A 15,408-nucleotide genomic window follows, 5' to 3' on the forward strand; every position below is an offset into this window, starting at 1 on the left:
CGCCCACCTAATTATGCATTCCTTTATTCTTTATCACAAATAAATTACAGTTCCAAATAAATTATTTTACAGGACAAATATAAATGTTGAACTGATAAAAATCCTTATGAATAACAGTACTTTCATATTGCCATTAGAAATGTTTCTAATAATTAAGTTTGATACCAGGGTCAGAACCGTTTTTATATAGTCTATGGTCAGAACTGATATGACCAACAGTGTCTATCATATATTACAGCGCCCTCTTGTGAACAATAACTGGCACTCACACTAAATTGAGTAATCATTGCAAACTTCAAACTTGTATAAATTATTTTATTCACAAAATGAGAGGAATTTCTGTTTAATAGATAAGAAATAGTGATCTCAAGATTGATATGGAATCCAGTGTATGGAATACGTTTCATATATGATTTTTTTTGTTTGTTTTGCCGATTTTATTTCATTATTTTTTTACTTCATTTATTTTTTATAATGTTACATTGACTTATTAATTTTTTATGTATTTGTTAGTTGATACAAATTTGACGACATTGCAGCCCTAAAAAATTCACGTGAGGCGAATACGGAAGTGATGTCAAAAAAAGTTTCTTCACTAGGAAACAACGACGTTCTTCAAAGCAGTGTTTTGTGTGTGTGTTTGTTGGGCGTTGAACGTTGATCAGGTAACACATTTAGTTTATTTAATTCGTACAGTCTAAAGTGAACGGCGTTAGTGTGTCGAGAGCTTTGTTGTTTTAATTTGAACGAGTCAGTTTAGAAAAATATAGGTGGGGGTGGTTTTGTTTGGCACAAGATACACAGTGTTTAAAATGTAGCGTAGTTTCTGTTATTTATTGTCCAACAATGTGCTATACATTAAATATTCATTTAAAAATCTATATTTTATAACTACAGAATTCTTTAAAACGGTGTTTGTAGATAATCTGACGAAACTGTAATTTCGATCTTGGAAAGTGATCTTGGATCACTTTCACTTTGTTGTTTTATAAGTAGCATTAGAGATGGTTTTTAATAGTCTAAGTTTTCACTTATATATTCAATTACTAGTCATGTTGAATGCAATTTTTATATATGTGTATATATATATATATATATATATATATATATATATATATATATATATATATTATATTATATTATATATATCATCTCTAGATGACATTTTCATATAGTAGTTTTTAGTTCTCTTTACCCGACTGTGCACGTTAATGACGTAATGCAAAATAGAAACGTGATTGTTTGTTTATATCTCTTGTGATTATTGGCATGTTTAATGATTATAAGTTGGTTGTCAGTAAATAAACGTACAATATTCTTTCTTCTAGGATGAATTCTGCTCATAAAAAGACAGCGGATGGTCTCATCAATAGGTACCAGACTAACTTGGAGAGAAGAATTGAGAAGGGGGATCAAAGTTTGGTATGCAAGGATGAGGATTTTTGTAAGGAAGTTGAGATGCTGCTTCACAATGGCAATGCCCAGAAGATGCACAGTCTACATGGATTAGATTCACTGGCAGTGATGGAAAAGTCTCTCCATACATTTCTCTCTAAAACTGGCCAAATGAGGCTTGAGAAACTTTCCAAGGCGTTTGAAGTGTTGGAGCTTGCGGCATTAAATCTCTACGCCTACCCGTGGAGAAGAGAGTATAGAGTGGTAAAGGTATGTATGTGGAAATACTGGTGCCCCACCTTCAGATTTATATTAGTTTCAATTACATTTTGTTAGTTTTCACTACCTTAAATAGTCTCTTTCTCCTCACCAGATGTTCTCAGGAATGTTCACCCATTTGATCAAACCTGCACTGACACTTCAGCAGGCTAAAGAGCTGTTTGGTTTGCTTGGATACCAAGCTTCAAGTCCTAATGAAGAAGAAGAGCTGGTGCTGAACTCCAAACTAGTTCCTGCTGATGTTTTACTCAGTCTTGCATGTGGTTTCTTCATTGCTCGGATGGAATGCCAGCTGCTACTTTCGGCCTTGGGATCCGTGGACAGAGATGTGGTGTGGGTTCTACAGCTAGTCAAGGAGAGGCAGGCAGGCCACAGTCTTCAGATAGCATTAGAGAACACCAAGAGAAAGTCAAATGCTATTAGTATTTCAGACACCATCCTGACTGGTGGCATAGACGCTGAGCTGGATCTGTACACAGAGCAGGCAGATGCTTCTCACTTGATGTCCATTTCTGATTTGCCACCTGACTCTTCTTATATGCAACCAAAAAAGAAGCCTTTAAGCAAGACTTTACAGAGAGAGCCCTCACAGTCAAACATGGGGAATAATGAGGATTCAAAGCAGGGAAACTCACTCATCAGTCCAGGTTTAATGGAAAGATTTGCTGAAGATCAACTTGAAGGTGATGCCGAGAGACAAGCAGCAGCAAAACTGTTGTGTGAGTGTATCACTCCAGATCAGTTATATATTTACGAGTGTGAAAATTGCAAAGACATGCACAGTTCACAGTGTTCTCATTACAGAGAGTGCAAAATTAAAGGACATACTTTAGCACTATGCTCAGACAAAGTTGAAGAGCTTTATTCAACACAAGACCAGATTAGATTAGCAAAGGAAAAATCAAAAGATTCCCTGAAAAAACATTTTTGTATGGATGGTTCTACTTCTGATTCATTTTTGGTGTGCTATGAGTGCCAGCTGATCCATGACCACAACTGTAATATTATTCAAAAGTGCAATTTAACACAACACAACGTGCAACCAACAGGAAAAATACAACCCCCTCAAGGAGAAAAAGCGAATAGCCAAAAGAGGCACAAAAGTATTTCTGCTGCACATCATCAGCAGTTCTCCCAGGAAGTGGGTGATTTAGAAAGACTAATACTGTATCACGATTATTGCTGGAAGGGTGAACAAACTTTGCCTGAAACTGTATGCCTCACTTGTAAAGTCTTTCATTTCTCTGGGTGTCCTGGTGGAGTACACTGCTCTCAAAAACACAACATTCAAAATGTTAAAAAATTCTGTGTTTCTTGTTGGGACCATAGCAACTTGCAGGTATGCAGGTATTGTGGTGATGTGTATTGCACTCTGTGTTGCTATAAATATACCATGATGTGTAAGTGTGGAAAGTCTTTCTTCAGACCTTCCTCTGTTTAAAAACAACTGTCAGCGTTGACCATGTCTGGTTGAAGACACTGTTTTTAATCTCCAAATTAAGCCTGTTATTATTTTGCTAGTTGCATAACAAGTCTGAAATACTTGGAAATAGAAACATGACAATCTATTACACTTTTGCTTTTTGATATCAGCAATGTCTTTATATGGTATTAAGAGACAAATATTACAAGAAAGTAACAAAGTTCACTGTAGACTCGACCATCTCTTTCTAATCTATATGTCATACAGTAACATGGCTTGTAACTTTTATTGGTGAGCTTGTGTGATGGCCACTCCAATATTTGATGGGTTCAGACAGTTATTGGTATTAATGTGTTTTGGAAAATTATGGCTTTCTGTCTTAGCAACAACTCAAACCAATAACTGTGGTTTAGAGTGATATACTGCCATATAATCAATAAATAAAATGTACATGTTTGGTATTATGATTGTTTAATGGAATTCATGCTTGTTTATTTCAAATTAAATTCTAAATATTACTATTACACATATGTACTCTCATATTTATATGTCCTTTTAAACTGCCTAAAATGTCCAGGTTTTGGCTTTCTTCTTTAACCGATGTGTTCTCTATAGTACATATGTAGATGTATTTGCATTGCTTTGACTGTACTCTGTAGATCCCACCTTCTTGCGTGCCATGATTGGTCGATTATGTACAATGCCTGCACACAAATGGTTGAAATACTTTCATTCATTATCATCAAAAAGTATGAAAACTATAGGAAAACAAAACTTAAACCTGAACAGTTTAAACAATTTTGAAACAGTTTAGAAATAAAAGGACATAAAAGGTCACCCTATATTACAAAAAAATGTCATACTATTACAGATGTTGTTGTGGTTATTTCCAAATGCTATCTGCATAGCCAAAGTCTAATCTAGTTTGCTTTTAAATGCCCAATGAGAAACATTTTTTTTAGGTTTGACTGTCACATGTGATTAAATGTTTGTTTTTAATAACACAGGAGTGACAAGAACATCTATTTTCTCTGAATCCAAAAGGTGAGGTTGCAATGAAGTTCCCAAAGCTTTATTCATTATACTCTTCCCATTTTACATTGATGAAGGTTTTACTGTCCATGCGATCGATATATAACACTCCACTAAGGTGATCCATTTCATGCTGCAGTATTCTGGCTGGCCATCCACTCGCTTGCCAGCTGACAGGCTCTGCTTTCTCATTAAGACCTTTCCAAAGAAGAAAAACATCTGTTTTGATTTGATACTTTCAGAGAATAATACATGTTTTTTAGATGGCATTTTATTTCACTTTTACCTGAGACTTCCACAGACAGGTAGCGTGGAACAGATGCTGAAAACCCACAGATGCTTTCACAGGCCTCTTGGAAGATGACGGTGCGTCCATCTAGTACACGTAACTGTGGGTTTACAAAAATCATAAGAGGCACTGCCACCAAACCCCGAGCTTCAACAGAAGCGATTGAGCTATCCTCCAGCATTTTCTTTGGATACTCCAAGGCTAGTATTTGTAGAGGAACACCAATCTGGGGTGCGCTCAGGCCGACACACTCAAGCTTCCTCATCACCTTGACTAGGGTCTTTATGACCTTCTGCACTTCTGGGCTCTGAATGGCTCCGGGTTCCACCACCGCAGCCTGTGAACGTAACACAGGATCTCCAACCTGACACACATGATCATATGGAGGAGCTGGTGCACCTTTGACTTTCCTTTTCATGTACTGTAAGTATGAGCGCATCTTGATGTTGGTAGAATGAGCACGTGGAGAAGTGGTACATGTCAATGGTGACCAGGGCAAAAGAATCCTAACTGGTTTTGAAAGAACATGATTTGTCTGACTTTTAAAGACACAGTGTGAAAATGTTCTGCAGTGCCTCAACATGACTGACCGAAAAGCTTCTTTCGTCACCTGGGGGAAAAAAATTTAACCAAATACAAAATAATTAATAATGCAATGAACATACATAAGCCAACTACTGAACGAGTCTTGACTTATTAATCTGAATACACATTTAAATGTACAAATATATAAATAAGCATTAATGCATTTTTTTAAAGCAGCTATATTAAATAGGAGTTAAATAAATGATCAAATGTTATCTCTAAGTTATATATTTATTGATATTACATTTTTTCCAATGACATGACCAAACTATGATTTTAACAAACAAAAAAAAGGATTCAGTCAGTACTCTGGTCAGTACTCACCAGCACTCTAATAATTTCTTATGTTAATAAATAATTCGAATTTCACATGGAAATATATTTAAGCAGTTAGAAACATTTCAATGTGAGGATCATAGGGTGAAGACAGACCATTCCGGAAAACGTTGCTGACACCGAGGACGGTTTGTCTTTTCTTCAAAATAAAAGTAACCGGGTGAAAATAAAATAGTAGAATTATTTATTTATAATGGGGTTTATTATAAAGCAGCTCAGATGAGACATTTCTGAAAAGTCTCAAACTGAAACAACACTGACAAGAAAAGAAAAATAATTTATTTCTGTTACATTTTTCCTTAACGTTTACAACTTCCTGTCACATGATATAGTCAGCTGTTTACACGACCCTCCTCCGGTCATATAAAGGCATTATCCAGCGATCTACGTTTTTGATAAAAACAGATATTGCCATTAACAGAACCTTTTATGGTTACTACTTGAATTTTTTTTTTTTCCTCGTAAGTAATTACCTGTTTTTATACAGTCTATTGTAATTACTCATGGCAGGAGAATAACGTTGTCTTATTTATACAATTTTATGCTGACAGTTATTTTTAGTCTGAGTTTGGATAAGGAAATTTATTTTCTCTTAAAATTTGGATTTGTTATTCATAAATGAAAGTGAAATTAATTAGGAGGCAATCACGTGTTTGTATCGTTGTAGTAGGGGGAGAGATAAGTAACGTACTACATCCGTGATTAGATGAACATGGCGCATGGCAAACAGGCCATCGGTGGACTTTAAACGAGAGGAAATTTCGGGATAACTTCGACATCGTAGCATGCACGTGTGAAATGATCTCAATCTCGATATACTGGACCACTTGTTCTGCTTCATTGATGACTACGAGGCGACAGATTGAGTGCAACACATCCAATTGCATTCATAAACATTTCTATAGGACTTCAAACCCCTGAGCATTCAGTGTTTGGATCTTTAAACAAAAAAGCATTGTTTTATTGTGGATGACATCCTTGCACGACCAAATGGCTGCAACTGGAAAAGTCAAACCGAGTAAAGATCTGCCCCAAGGCGTTGAGAGGTTAAAAGAGGAGCACAAAAAGGTCAGGAGTAAAGTTTATTTCATTTAACGATAAGTTACCACCAGTGCATTCCTGCAGATATCACAGTTTAATGTCCATGCACGTGATCAATCATCAGCATTTATGCATTTGTCGTATGTTTATGTTGGTTTTGCAGGAACGCGTTTCCTTTTCTGGAAAGTTCTGTGTGTGTCACGTGTTGCTGTTTTCTAGATGGTTGCAAACTGTTATTTTGCATTAGTGTATGTGTTTCTTATACTTTGTAATTAAATGCACGTGCATATTTATAAGCAATGTATCTCAGTGGTTATAACAGTAAATTATTAATGTATAGTAGCTACAAAACAACCTTTGTTCCAGCACGTTTTCCACGCTGCAAAAGCTTATAGTACTGTTGTTACAGTAACGTTAGGTAGTTTACATGCTGTGAAATGACTCCATGTGAAGGTAAGGGTTAACTGACCTATTTATGTTTGCATGGTATTTTGAGTGACATTAGTAGGTGAAAGGCAAACAAACAGCTTCTTTTACCTGTGTGTTGACATTGGAGGATAAACCTCAGCTAGCCACATATGAAAGCTACATTTGTGCTGCTTCATTTAAAATCAACAAGACTGGAAGATTTTTATTTAGAAGATCTGGAAAGATCTGTGTTGCACTGCCCTCAGCAACACGTCTTTTATGTAGAGAGAGAGAAAAAGAAAAGAAAAAACATAATGCATGTCTGCTCATGCTTTCAGACATGCCTTCTATTGTTGTATTGGTGGGTGAATCTCTTAAAGGAAAAAAAATTGTTTTAGTAGCATTAAGATCATTAAAAAAAACTGACATACAAGTACATTAGATGTTGGTTGCCATAATGCCAAAACTATATCCTTCTTATTGCTGTAATAAAAAAAAGAATAATTTTTAATGATGGTTGAGAGAGTGAGAGAGATCAAAGTGAGTTCCAATAATAAAATAAATGCAAGGGTATGCAATGTATAATTCACAATATATGGCAAATAATGCTAATGTACTTAAAAAGGGTTTAATTTTTTGCAATGGGACTTATTAGCTTAGTCTACAGACTGTTATTGACAGACATTGCCATAAACATGTATTAGTGTACCTTGTCTCAATATCTCATTCATTCTCTCTTTAATGGCCAATTCACATTACTAGAATAATGCAGATAGTTTAGCAGTGATTGTCACTGGTTGTCTGTGGCATTTTGGGAATCTCAGCTGTTATGAAATGACAAATTGTGTCTGTTTCCACAACAGGTGGTGAAAGATTGCAGAAGTCAAATTGAGCACTGGTGGGTGTCCTCGTGCAATTTAACATGTCTCGTTTCAGACATGCATTACGTTATTATCAATGCATCATGTCAGTGTTTCTCAGGCTGGGACTATTCATTGATGCATGTAAGCTAGGCATTTGTTATTCATTGGTTCCTGAAGGTTTACATGTGAAATGGAAATGCTATTTATATTGTGAATCACTGTATATATGTTGATGGTTATGAAAGATTCCATAGGCTTTTGTTATATTCCTTTTTCTATTTTAAAAAGATTGTCAGTAGGTGGAACAAAAATAGCACTTGTATATCAACAAACCAACAATTTCCTTTTAAGCGATTCATTTTTCTCTCTGACTGTCAGGAAAAAAGTGGAAAATGACTATGAATCTCTTCAAGACCGCCTCAGGACTTTGCCTGACAAGTTGTCTTATGATATTATGGTATGGTGGCACTTTTCAATTACTGACGCACCCAAATTAATCTTCACACAAACATTTTTTATGCCTGAGCAACAAAATATTAAATTATTATCAGCGTATTATTCACACCGTTTTAGCTTGTTTTAAGACCTGTTTACATCAAGGATGATAGGTATAACTATAAAGTTTTAATAATCATTGTTATTCTACGAGAATAGGAAAGTTCACACAGGACTATTATGATATTGACATAAAGAAGCAATATAGTTGGAATCACTTTGAGCAATTGTTTCTAGCTGATGTACAACAAAAACATTAACAGCCAATCAGAGCTTGAGCATTTAAAGTGACAGGCAGTATAATTTCAGTGTGCGCTTTAATGCATGTGGCAATTGATTTGGTGCTATTATAGTTATCATTCTTGGTGTGAGCAGGCCTTTATTTGTCAGATTTGAACATGAAGAAAGTAATGTCACTGTGTCACTGTTACTTTAAGCCCTGATTGTTTCAATGTTTTTTTTTTAACATGATAGGTACCATTTGGACCCTTGGCTTTCATGCCGGGAAAGCTAGTTCACACTAATGAGTTAACTGTTCTCCTCGGGGATAACTGGTTTGCAAAGTGTTCTGCCAAACAAGCTGATGCTCTTGTGGAACACAGAAAGAAACGTGAGCTCATTTTTATTCTAATAAGATTTTCCATTGACCATTTTTGAATAATCCATACAGCTTGACCTGATGTGTTATTTTTCCAGATGTCAATAATACACTAGATGACTTACAGAAAGTGATGAAGAACTTTCAGAACAGAGCCGACTTTACAGATGATCTTGAAAAATTGACTGGTGTAAGTGTCCTAACCATGTGTGACCTTATATTGAGGTTTTCTCTTCTGGAAGAAACAATCAAGTCTACCATTTTTATTTTTATTTTTTTAAATAACAGGATACTGGAGATTTTGCAGACATTAGAGAAGAAGTTATAAATGAGGAAGTAGTCACCAAAGGTAATTCTAGTTTTCATGTTAACTTCTGTGTTTTAGGGTTGTTTTATCTTCTGTTGATCATTTACCCCCCTATTGTGCTTTCACAGGAAAACATCGTCTGGCCCACAAACCCAACTCTAAACCTAAACAGGAGTATTTGTTGGAGCTGGAGGAAGACAAGGAGAAGAAAGAAAGTGATGAAGAGAGAGCGACAGGGGTGCTGTCAGAGGAGGAGCTGTGGGCTCGACTTGATGAAATAGAACGTCAGGAGGAGCTTCAAGATAAGAGATACCGGTAAAATATAGAATTTCCACTAAAATATTAAGCAGCACAATGACTTTTGACATTTGTAATCATAAGAAATTTATCTTGGATCACTAAATGATTTGTGAAGGATCCGGTGACATTGAAGACTGAAGTAATGGCTGCTGATGATTCATCTTTACCATGACAGAAATGAATTACATTTGAAAATGTCAAAATAGAAAACCGTTATTTTCAATAGTAGTAATATTTTACACTTTTACTGGTTTCACTGCATTTTTAAATCAAGTAAATGCAGCCTAGGTGAGCATAAGAGGCTTCTTTCAAAAACAGTACAAAAAAATACAATAAAGTATTGGTGCATAGCAATAAATTGGAAATCAACCCCAGATAAACCAATTATATAACTTTCTTAAAAAAATGTTCAGGAATTTTATAGGGATTTATTGATCTAAACGTGTAGAAAAACCCTGTTTGTCATTCCACTTATGCATACATTTCTAGGTAAATTGAAAATGCAGTTAAGCATACAGAGAAAGTAGTTGTTGCAAAAACATGTTAAAGAGAGTGCCTTTCAACCCTCACAATATTCAAAAATTGTGGTTTTAATTTCCTGTTTGCTTTATGTCATGTCATAAATAGTAGATGCTCAAGTACTATAGAAACATATTAGCTTAGCTCCCACACATTTTTATATAATTATGGGCCATTATTCAAAGCATAAACCATAAGATATGTCCACCCTGTCATGGACATATATATTGTTAAATACGTTTTCATTGCAAAATTAAAATGCAAATTATATTTTATGAAAGCTATGATGTACCTTTTCTAAAGAGGGCTATTTGTTTGCTTTCAAATTGTAAGTACATTTTATGTAAACCAAATGTTTTTAAAGATACTCATACAATTCACACATGTATTTTGTCTGATTTGGAGAAAACTGTGATTTTTGGATGCAGTTTTTCTTTGGATTTTATCGCCCCCACACCTAGCTATTGAACACACTGCATTATATAGATATTAAACTATTATTTAAAATATTACTGTAAAATATCGAGATGACAAAATGGACCAGCATGTTGAAGGGGCTGGACTAATAATGCACAACACACAAAGTATAACAAAATATGAAAATGAAACATTTATTCAACTTCTTAAAAAATAACAATTACGTTCTCAATCACATTGATAAACCCCAGCCCCCCTAATTACCACCCTATTGAGTCTAAGTGGCTGACAGGGTGGACATTTTAGCATATTAGCTTACATATGACTTGCTAAATAGTTAATCTGGTCGTTGAAGAGAATTTGGTATATTTAAAACTTACTTATTTTGAAACTTCTGGCATACTTTATTCCAACAGGGTGGACATGTCAAGCTTTGGAAAAGCAAGTAAGCAAACTCAGACAAAGAAAATTTGTCAATTGAAAAGTCACCAACTTATTACTCACCTCCGTTAAAATTCCCGCCACTGAAGAGACAATAAATCTGTTGTCCTGATGTCACTAAAGGGGATGGCCTTTTTTTAAAGGGGCAAATTCCCCAATACAACAGGGTGGACAACCATTCAAGGGACATTGACAAACTCCTTTTTTTAATTAAATTAAAATATAGTTTTAATTACCAAATGATCAATACACTTTAATTGAGTAATCTCTTATTTAACAAAATATTAATAGGAGAACAATATTTTTTACATTTTATGATTTGACACTATCCTATTATCTTTCAAATTTAATGAGCCATAGCAAATGGGACATGGCAAAATAATATGCATCCTCTTACACAAAACTAAACAAATATCTTGAAAAATGTATCTAAAGAGCCAAGTAATGCTTACGTTATGACTATAAAAACAGCCTAATATAACACCCTTTCATAGTAATTTTTATGTTAAGTTATCATGGCAAATTAGTTATGTACAGGGCACCAAAAGGCACCCTACATTGATAATGACCTTAATAGTATGCTCATAGATTTGGTCTATTTTCTCCCCTAGATTGGACAGCACAGACACTAATGGAGAAGACACCACTTCCTCCTCAGAGGAAGAGAAGGAGGCAGACGGAGGCAGTGATGTCCAGGTTAATGGCCATCAGAAGGAAAATGGCTGGGTTCCATCATCTGTCACAAGTCAGATGAACGGCACTAATGGCTCGCACCCTGAGGATGAGGAGGAGGAAGATTGTGATGAAGAAGCAGGCAATGGTCTTCCAACTATCTACTTTTCTCATACTGCAGAATTCAAAAAGGTTTGAGTGCTGCATAACCCTTTAAAATGATGTTACAAAAGATGTCCATTTCAAATAAATGCTGCTGTTTTGATTTTTATTTTATTATTATTCATTAAAGTATCCTAAAAAATGTAGTGTTTTACACAAACATATTAAGCAGCACAACTGTTTTCAACATTAATTCAACAAATCAGTATAGAATGATTTCTGATGGAGCATGTGACATTGAAAAAAAAAAAAAATGAAATCAGCCTCGGTAAATCTAAGATGCTTGTTTCAGAAACACACAAATACACACAATATTACAGAACCCAGACTTTTGAACGGTAGTATATATTTTTGCATTGAATTACTTTGTCCTGTTTGTCTAGAAAATAAAAAGTTTTGCATTGTTCTTTCTTCCCATCTTCTCTTTTCCCTGTGAAGGTCAGGATAAATACAGGCAAGAACACCACTCTAAAATTCAGTGAAAGAAAAGAACAAAAGGTGCAAGCCAAGAGAAAAAAGCAAAGTGGCAAAAGCAACGGCCATTCTCCTCATGAAAGTTACAAGATCAAAAGCCCAGCGGACATTTATAGGTGACAGCTTAATGGGAAACATCATTCATCTACTTTTATTGAAGTATTTCACTGTTTGTTTGTTTTTATCGGTTACATTTTGACACATGTTTGTTTGTAGGGTGTTTGTGGACTTGGTGAATGGAGAGCCAATACCACGCAAGTCCATTTTGAAGTCCCGCAGCCGCGAGAACAGCGTGTGCAGTGACACCAGCGAGAGCAGCACAGCTGACTTCGAAGAGCGCCGTGCTGCTTTTGGACGCTCGTGGAGCCATGATGACGCCACACACAGTGATACCAGCGATGGCATCACAGAGGAGGAAAGCCCGACTGGAACGAGCCCCCGCACTAATGGACGCTTTGAGGTACAGAAGACTAACTGCTTTTAGTTAAAGTCTACATGACATGGAAATTCACCCAGTCCATATTCAAATTGCATGATATTAATCTTATTGTGAATTATGTGTTCAACCCAGTGTGATATAAAAAATAAAAAATAAACATTTTCTTCAAAAACTGTGAACTTTCATGGTTTAAATCTTGTACCTGAGAAAGTACTTTATATTAGGTGGAGTTAAAGGGTTAGTTCACTGAAAAATGAAAATTGTCATTAATAACTCACCCTCATGTCGTTCTAAACCTGTAAGACCTCTGTTCATCTTTGGGACACAGTTTAAGATATTTTAGATTTAGTCCGAGAGCTCTCAGTCCCTCCATTGAAGCTGTGTGTCCAGAAAGGTAAGAAAAACATCATCAAAGTAGTCCATGTGACATCAGAGGGTCCGTATATTTTGAAGCATTGAAAATACATTTTGGTATTTTCCCTCCTCAGTAGCACCAAAAGTATTTTTTATTTTCTGCTCAGTCCAGAATTTGGAATCATGTCTTTCTAGGATAACCGTATTCTCATTAAATATTTAAATGTTTTTGTGTTTTAGGCTTTTACAGGCACAGTGATTGAAAAGGATCCCCTGCCTTGCTCCATCCCACACCTGACCATCGCTCCTCCTGCCCTACCCACAATCCCTGAGAGAAAGCTGGAGGAGGTGGGCCCCGAAGCCCCTCAGGAGCCACCCAAGAGGATGTCCAAGTTTAAAGCTACACGGTTGCATCAGAAATGAGAGATCATCTTATCAGCACACAGCTTCTGAATTCGGTTTTGTACAACAGTAACACTTATAGACTAACTTTCTCAATGGCTGTCTTATTCCTCTGTCCCCCATGCTATACTGTCATGTTGTTGTTGTTTTTTGTGACATGCCGTTCACCCTGGAAATGTTATTTGCTCTATAAGTCTATAAGCTCATAATTTATGGAGATGATCAATGATTTCCCTAATGTTTGTTGCTTTTTTTTTATGCCAGATGATTTATTTAAAGAGATAGTTCACGAGAAAATGAGAACTGTCATCATCAACTTCCCTCTTTTCTTCTGTGCAACACAGTTATTTTGAATGAAGTCGTTGTTCCACAGAAGAAAGTCATACAGGTTTGGATTGTCATGAGGTTAATTAAATGATGACACAATTTTCTTTTTTGTGTGAGCTAGCCCTTTAAGTTCTGAAATAGTTGCATGTGTTGGTATCTTTTGTGTGTATTAGTTTAGATAAATAATAGTTCAAATCTATTTAAAATAAATAAAATGCTAAAATGTTTTCAGAACAAACAAAACGGTAGTGCTAGTGACATTAAGTTGTCCAAGGTCTATGATGTGATTTATTTTGGAAAATGCTTCATCAATTTATTCTCATTTTGTTAATTCATGACTTTTATGTGCAACTTTGACCTATGGTGGCCATGAAATAGCTGCCAGTTCTGTCAGCTTAAAAAAAAAATCTGTCCCTTCTTAACTTTTGTCTCTGACTCTCCCTTATCTCGTTTTATATCTTGCTTTTCTATTGTTTACAGAGTTTTGGGCTTTGTACATTAGCTTTTTTTGTGATTCCAGACAATTTTGATGTAACTTAAAAGGGGAAAAATATTTTGACTGTGCAAGTGTTTAGGCTGGTTATTGGAACATTATTCGATTGGGTTCAGTTCTACACAGGAGATAAATTAGTGCATTCACTTCTGGCCAGGAAACACTTCTGACCAAGAAAAAGTCGCTGTTCTATTGATTGAGCTATTGCTAATTTCTTTGTCATCATGGTGTTGTTCATTTAGAACCATTAGAGGGCGCTAAAGCCTTTTACTTTATCTTTAAAAAAATAAAAATCAAAGGCAAAACAAGCTGCTCCTGAATCTAGGGCTCCTAATGTGAAGTAAATGTTACCAACCAAATTTTTTAGGCTGGTCAGATTTAGTGTTTTTATATAAGCATTTTTTTTGCATGTAATAAAATAGGTTTATAAAATAATTAGTATTTATTTTTAATATACATTTTGGGCAAATACACACACGCATGCATATATATATATATATATATGTGTGTGTGTGTGTATGACGGGGTGTCTTTAACTTAATTGTTAGATTATATATTTGTGTTGTGATGCGATAAGTCACAATAAATCAATCACAAGCACATATCTACATATCTAAAATTAGTTCAGCCTTCTTGGAAACAAGTGTGTCAGAATAACCCAAAAACAAGATGACTCAGAGTGCTCCATTATTACGTCTGGCATTTAAAGGCTCTAACTGAGTACTTCTGAGGAGGACTGCCTCCATCAATGCCTTTGTTTGCACCGGTATCAGTCACTTGTGTTTGACTGCAGACTTATCCATCAGCACATTGACATTTGGATGTGGACAGGTTCTGAGTCAGCAGCTGGGCTGAATGCAGTGTACTCCATTCAATTAATTTCTGTCCAGAAAGACTGAATGATCAACTCAAATCAAATTTTTTTCAAGCATGATCTTCATGCTTCAAATGGCTAGGAGATATTTCACAGAGAAACAGTGGGTATTAAAGAAACAGTACAATGAAAAGATGATAATCTCTCACCATAGACCTTAATCAGGTTAAACACCATATAGATTTTTTTAAGTTACTTTTTAATGCAATAGGACAGTAGGTGACAGGAAAGCATTGGGCAGAGATAGAGGGTAACGGGATCTGTAAAGTGCCAGGAGATGGGAATCGAGCTTGGGTTGCCGTCAGCACATTCCTTATTAATTTAGTTCACTTAAAGGGTTAGTTCACCCAAAAAAAATAATTAGAGTGTGTTTTCCCTACACACGAAGCATCCTAGGTATATGTGACTTTCAGACGAATCCAGTTGGAGTTATATAAATTGTCCTGGCTATTCCAAGCTCTATCATTGCAGTTAGCAGGTTTT

At 35.6% G+C, this 15,408-nt stretch overlaps 3 protein-coding genes across 6 annotated transcripts; 2 read left to right on the top strand and 1 right to left on the bottom strand.

Moving 5' to 3' along the window:
* Window positions 1–558: 558 nt before the first annotated feature.
* spata2l (spermatogenesis associated 2-like) lies at window positions 559–3,621 on the top strand. Its single transcript, XM_052583067.1, has 3 exons — window positions 559–665; window positions 1,329–1,665; window positions 1,769–3,621. Exons 2-3 carry the CDS (start codon window positions 1,330–1,332, stop codon window positions 3,113–3,115), a joined length of 1,683 nt encoding a protein of 560 aa, XP_052439027.1. The 5' UTR covers window positions 559–665; window position 1,329; the 3' UTR covers window positions 3,116–3,621.
* A 532-nt stretch (window positions 3,622–4,153) lies between these two features.
* On the bottom strand, window positions 4,154–5,547 carry pdf (peptide deformylase, mitochondrial). Of its 3 annotated transcripts, XM_052583070.1 has the most exons (4): window positions 5,436–5,547; window positions 4,687–5,028; window positions 4,416–4,518; window positions 4,154–4,327 (listed from the first exon to the last, which is right to left on the bottom strand). In XM_052583070.1, exons 1-4 carry the CDS (start codon window positions 5,436–5,438, stop codon window positions 4,170–4,172), a joined length of 606 nt encoding a protein of 201 aa, XP_052439030.1. In that variant the 5' UTR covers window positions 5,439–5,547; the 3' UTR covers window positions 4,154–4,169. The 3 variants fall into 3 exon arrangements, with proteins under 3 accessions (XP_052439030.1, XP_052439028.1, XP_052439029.1); XM_052583068.1 differs by having other exon boundaries at window positions 4,416–5,028; window positions 5,436–5,544; XM_052583069.1 differs by having other exon boundaries at window positions 4,416–5,028; window positions 5,328–5,482.
* A 182-nt stretch (window positions 5,548–5,729) lies between these two features.
* On the top strand, window positions 5,730–14,125 carry uri1 (URI1 prefoldin like chaperone). 2 transcript variants are annotated; one of them, XM_052582927.1, is made up of 11 exons: window positions 5,730–6,407; window positions 7,652–7,686; window positions 8,030–8,108; window positions 8,621–8,756; window positions 8,843–8,934; window positions 9,033–9,093; window positions 9,180–9,366; window positions 11,340–11,592; window positions 12,001–12,152; window positions 12,253–12,496; window positions 13,070–14,125. In XM_052582927.1, the coding sequence occupies exons 1-11, from the start codon at window positions 6,309–6,311 to the stop codon at window positions 13,250–13,252; spliced, it is 1,521 nt and encodes a 506-aa protein (XP_052438887.1). In that variant the 5' UTR covers window positions 5,730–6,308; the 3' UTR covers window positions 13,253–14,125. The 2 variants fall into 2 exon arrangements, with proteins under 2 accessions (XP_052438887.1, XP_052438888.1); XM_052582928.1 differs by having other exon boundaries at window positions 5,731–6,407; window positions 7,652–7,792.
* Window positions 14,126–15,408: the final 1,283 nt, after the last annotated feature.

This window comes from Carassius gibelio, chromosome B18 (genome assembly GCF_023724105.1).
Source record: "Carassius gibelio isolate Cgi1373 ecotype wild population from Czech Republic chromosome B18, carGib1.2-hapl.c, whole genome shotgun sequence".
NCBI classification, from domain to species: domain Eukaryota; kingdom Metazoa; phylum Chordata; class Actinopteri; order Cypriniformes; family Cyprinidae; genus Carassius; species Carassius gibelio.

Excerpts from the sequence above, each read along its gene's own strand:
- spata2l (XM_052583067.1), top strand. The coding sequence starts at position 1,330 with ATGAATTCTGCTCATAAAAAGACAGCGGATGGTCTCATCAATAGGTAC. Across the intron at positions 1,666-1,768 it reads GAGAGTATAGAGTGGTAAAG|ATGTTCTCAGGAATGTTCAC; the intron begins GTATGTATGTGG and ends TCTCCTCACCAG.
- pdf (XM_052583068.1), bottom strand. Across the intron at positions 4,328-4,415 it reads CCTGTCTGTGGAAGTCTCAG|GTCTTAATGAGAAAGCAGAG; the intron begins GTAAAAGTGAAA and ends TTCTTTGGAAAG.
- uri1 (XM_052582927.1), top strand. The coding sequence starts at position 6,309 with ATGACATCCTTGCACGACCAAATGGCTGCAACTGGAAAAGTCAAACCG. Across the intron at positions 8,757-8,842 it reads TGTGGAACACAGAAAGAAAC|ATGTCAATAATACACTAGAT; the intron begins GTGAGCTCATTT and ends TTATTTTTCCAG. Across the intron at positions 12,153-12,252 it reads AGCCCAGCGGACATTTATAG|GGTGTTTGTGGACTTGGTGA; the intron begins GTGACAGCTTAA and ends GTTTGTTTGTAG.